Source organism: Arachis ipaensis, chromosome B03, assembly GCF_000816755.2.
Source record: "Arachis ipaensis cultivar K30076 chromosome B03, Araip1.1, whole genome shotgun sequence".
Classification (NCBI taxonomy): Eukaryota; Viridiplantae; Streptophyta; class Magnoliopsida; order Fabales; family Fabaceae; genus Arachis; species Arachis ipaensis.
Window position 1 is genome coordinate 32748091 of NC_029787.2, and position 2953 is coordinate 32751043.

Here is a 2953-nt window from a genome sequence, read left to right on the forward strand (position 1 = left end):
TCTTTTAAGTGAGCCCATGTGCACGTTCATGATACTGAAGAATTCCCAGTTATTATCACCATGTTCATGTGTATAGAATTTAGATTGTCATAATATCAGGCACCCCACATTGCTTTCGTGCGTAAACTACAATTTCTTTCGACATTTTTTTATTTCATCAAAATTTATTTTTGTAGAATGCTTTCAGGTACTTTTTTGGTTAATGCTTATGGGTTACATAACTGCAAGATTACTGAACAAGGTGGCATTGATCAAAATTATAAATACATTAGTCCCTTAACTGGAGGCCTCAAATATGAATCCTGCGAATAAAAAAATTTCCTCGACGGAAAACCTTTACTCCCTTCATGTGACTTCAGTCATATTCTTAGTTATAAGACGTGAATGCCGGTGATTAATTGGGGATAATAAAAATAATTATAAAAGAAGAAATGCAAAAAATAAAAGTATGCATGGAAGGAGAGAGTTCAATGTATAATAGTAATAAAAGTATACATGTTCGATGAATTTTCAGGGTCCAGGAGGATATATTGTGCTGTGGTAATAGCGGACGCGTATGAATTGGTATAAGGTAAAAACTGTTTGATACAAGGATATAGGCGATACTGTTACAAAGAGAGTATGAGAACAACTTTAACCTAAATTGGCTGACAACTCAAGCATTTTGCTTGACTTGCATGCTTGTGTAAAACACATGATTATGACAATGAAGAATTATAGATTATAATTTTTATAGCTACTCTCCTTCCCATCCCATTTGCCGCGCTCGCCGCTCCCACACGGCTGTTATCTTCCTCTCCTTGATGAGCTTGGCCTCAGCCAGCTCTCTTGCCTGCTCACATGTTTCAGTTGCAGCAATGCATTTATCTGCCTCTCTCTGGTACTGAGACGCCACTCTTTTCGCTTCTGCCAAAGTTATGTTCATGTGACGTGTGTGCGCTTCAGAAACAGCCTCCTGCAACTTCAGCTCCTCCGTGAGAAGGTCCACAAACTGCTTCTCCATCTCCGCCTTCAGGTCTGGGTCATTACCTCCGCAATCTGTTCATCAGCAGCAAATCAACAAGTTTGAGCATGAAACTGGAAACATCTTTTATTCATCACGACTTTGATTGAAAATAAGACCAAATCCCAAATTTTCTAAAAAATAAGACATCTGACAAGAAGTGATGCTGAATTTCCACATGGAAAAGCGCTGGCACCTCTTGCACCTCTTTGATATTTTACCTAAGCAGTAGTTAACTAGAGTAAATATATAACTGCAATCACCAAAACAGACAGAGATAGTAAGACACAATGTCAGTGCTTGAAGTCCAAGTGACTGATTGAACCACAGGGCAAAACTGGCTCATCTGAGTTGTTCATGTTCATAGTAGTAAAAATTTTATAGTTGAAGTTTCATGGTTATCATAGGTGCTTGCACGCTATGATCCGTGACAGAAATTTAATGTGGAACTTGAAATACCTCAAAATGTTATTATAGAAACTCAGATTTAAAAAACTACCCAATAAGATGAGAAAGAACCAGATGATAATACAGATCATTTCATGAAAGCCATTATTGACATAGTTCTCATGATTGCAATGCACAAACAATTAAATATATTTTTAAGAAAACCATGCAGTAGGAGAAAGCCTAACCCGAGACAGAGAGATTAGCCAGCCCTGCATAGGAACATGAATAAGTAAATAGTTAGTTGTGTTAATATCTCCCATTAAAAACTGAATATCAAACATATATGATACAACTAATCATAACATAGTCACAGGGGAAGAAATGAGACATTCATAAAAATATGTAAAACTGACGGTTACTTCAATAAATAAACCCTCCGATCTTTATTGTATAAGCACCAAGAAATTACATTGTAAACCGTAATTAAAAGGAAACAACAAAAGTCATTTCCAGTTTTGATACCAATGATATTTATATACAAAATTGAACAACGATTATTTCTAAAGGAAAATAAAGCAGCAAGATCAGGCAAAACCATGACCAGATTTTACAGGGTCTAAAACTCCTTCATTTTAAATCTTGCTTTGTCCCAAAACATTTCAACCTCTCCTTGAACAATATTGTATTGTTAATTCTTCCGCAGTATAGGTTTTTTGTAATCAAGAGGAAAGATTATGAAACTAAGTTCTATCAAGAAACAACCAATATATAATAATGAATGAATTGTAGTAGCAACGCATTGTAAGTTTTAACAATTCAACATATTGAACTTCCAAAAACCCAATTGCAATCATAGAAAAATATTATTGCATTTCTGTCTCCACCTTTTGATAGAGACTGAAACAAAAGAAAATATTACTTTTAACAGTACAAAATTCACATGATGCTTGTTAGATCTAAGCAAATAACAGAGGAAGGAGTAACGCTTGCATCCCTAAACCCCTAAAAAAATGGTTTAAACAGCAATTGTAACAAAACCTGAGTCGGGATACGAACCAGGAGCAACTTGGAAGAGGGAGAGAGGGGGAGGGCAGTCGCAGATGCAAGGAGGGCAGGAGAGGTTGGAAGTGGAAGCGCCGCGGAGAGAGATTGTCTTCTTGAAACGCCAGTAGAGAGCTGGACCACACACACCCAACGCCGACACAACTGCGAATAACACCAGACACCACCTCAGCCAACCTCCTCCTGGATCAGATCTTCCCCTCGACATCTGATTTCTATCTCTCTCTCTCTCTCTCTCTCTCTGTGATGGCCCAGATAATACGGAGATCTAATGAGTTTCTAAACTGTGCTGTGCTGTGTGCTCTTTGCTATTATGCTATGCACTGCACTGCGATTCAGAATGAATGAGGTGGATGTTGCTGTAAGAAGTTAATTACTAAACGGTTAAAACTTAAAACCTTTTCGTTACTTCCTATTTGGTTAATAATTAAATTCATTCTTAAAAGCTTAATCATTTTTTTTAAATTAAATCTCAAATATTTTTTAATCATATTAATA

The 2953-nt window shown here is 36.6% G+C and overlaps 1 protein-coding gene across 3 annotated transcripts; it reads right to left on the reverse strand.

The window, feature by feature from the left end:
* LOC107630209 lies at window positions 450–2818 on the reverse strand. Of its 3 annotated transcripts, none has more exons than XM_016333288.2 (3): window positions 2432–2807; window positions 1639–1662; window positions 450–1038 (listed from the first exon to the last, which is right to left on the reverse strand). In XM_016333288.2, the coding sequence occupies exons 1-3, from the start codon at window positions 2661–2663 to the stop codon at window positions 737–739; spliced, it is 558 nt and encodes a 185-aa protein (XP_016188774.1). In that variant the 5' UTR covers window positions 2664–2807; the 3' UTR covers window positions 450–736. The 3 variants fall into 3 exon arrangements, with proteins under 3 accessions (XP_016188774.1, XP_016188776.1, XP_016188775.1); XM_016333289.2 differs by having other exon boundaries at window positions 458–1038; window positions 2450–2818; XM_016333290.2 differs by lacking the exon at window positions 1639–1662 and having other exon boundaries at window positions 2450–2807.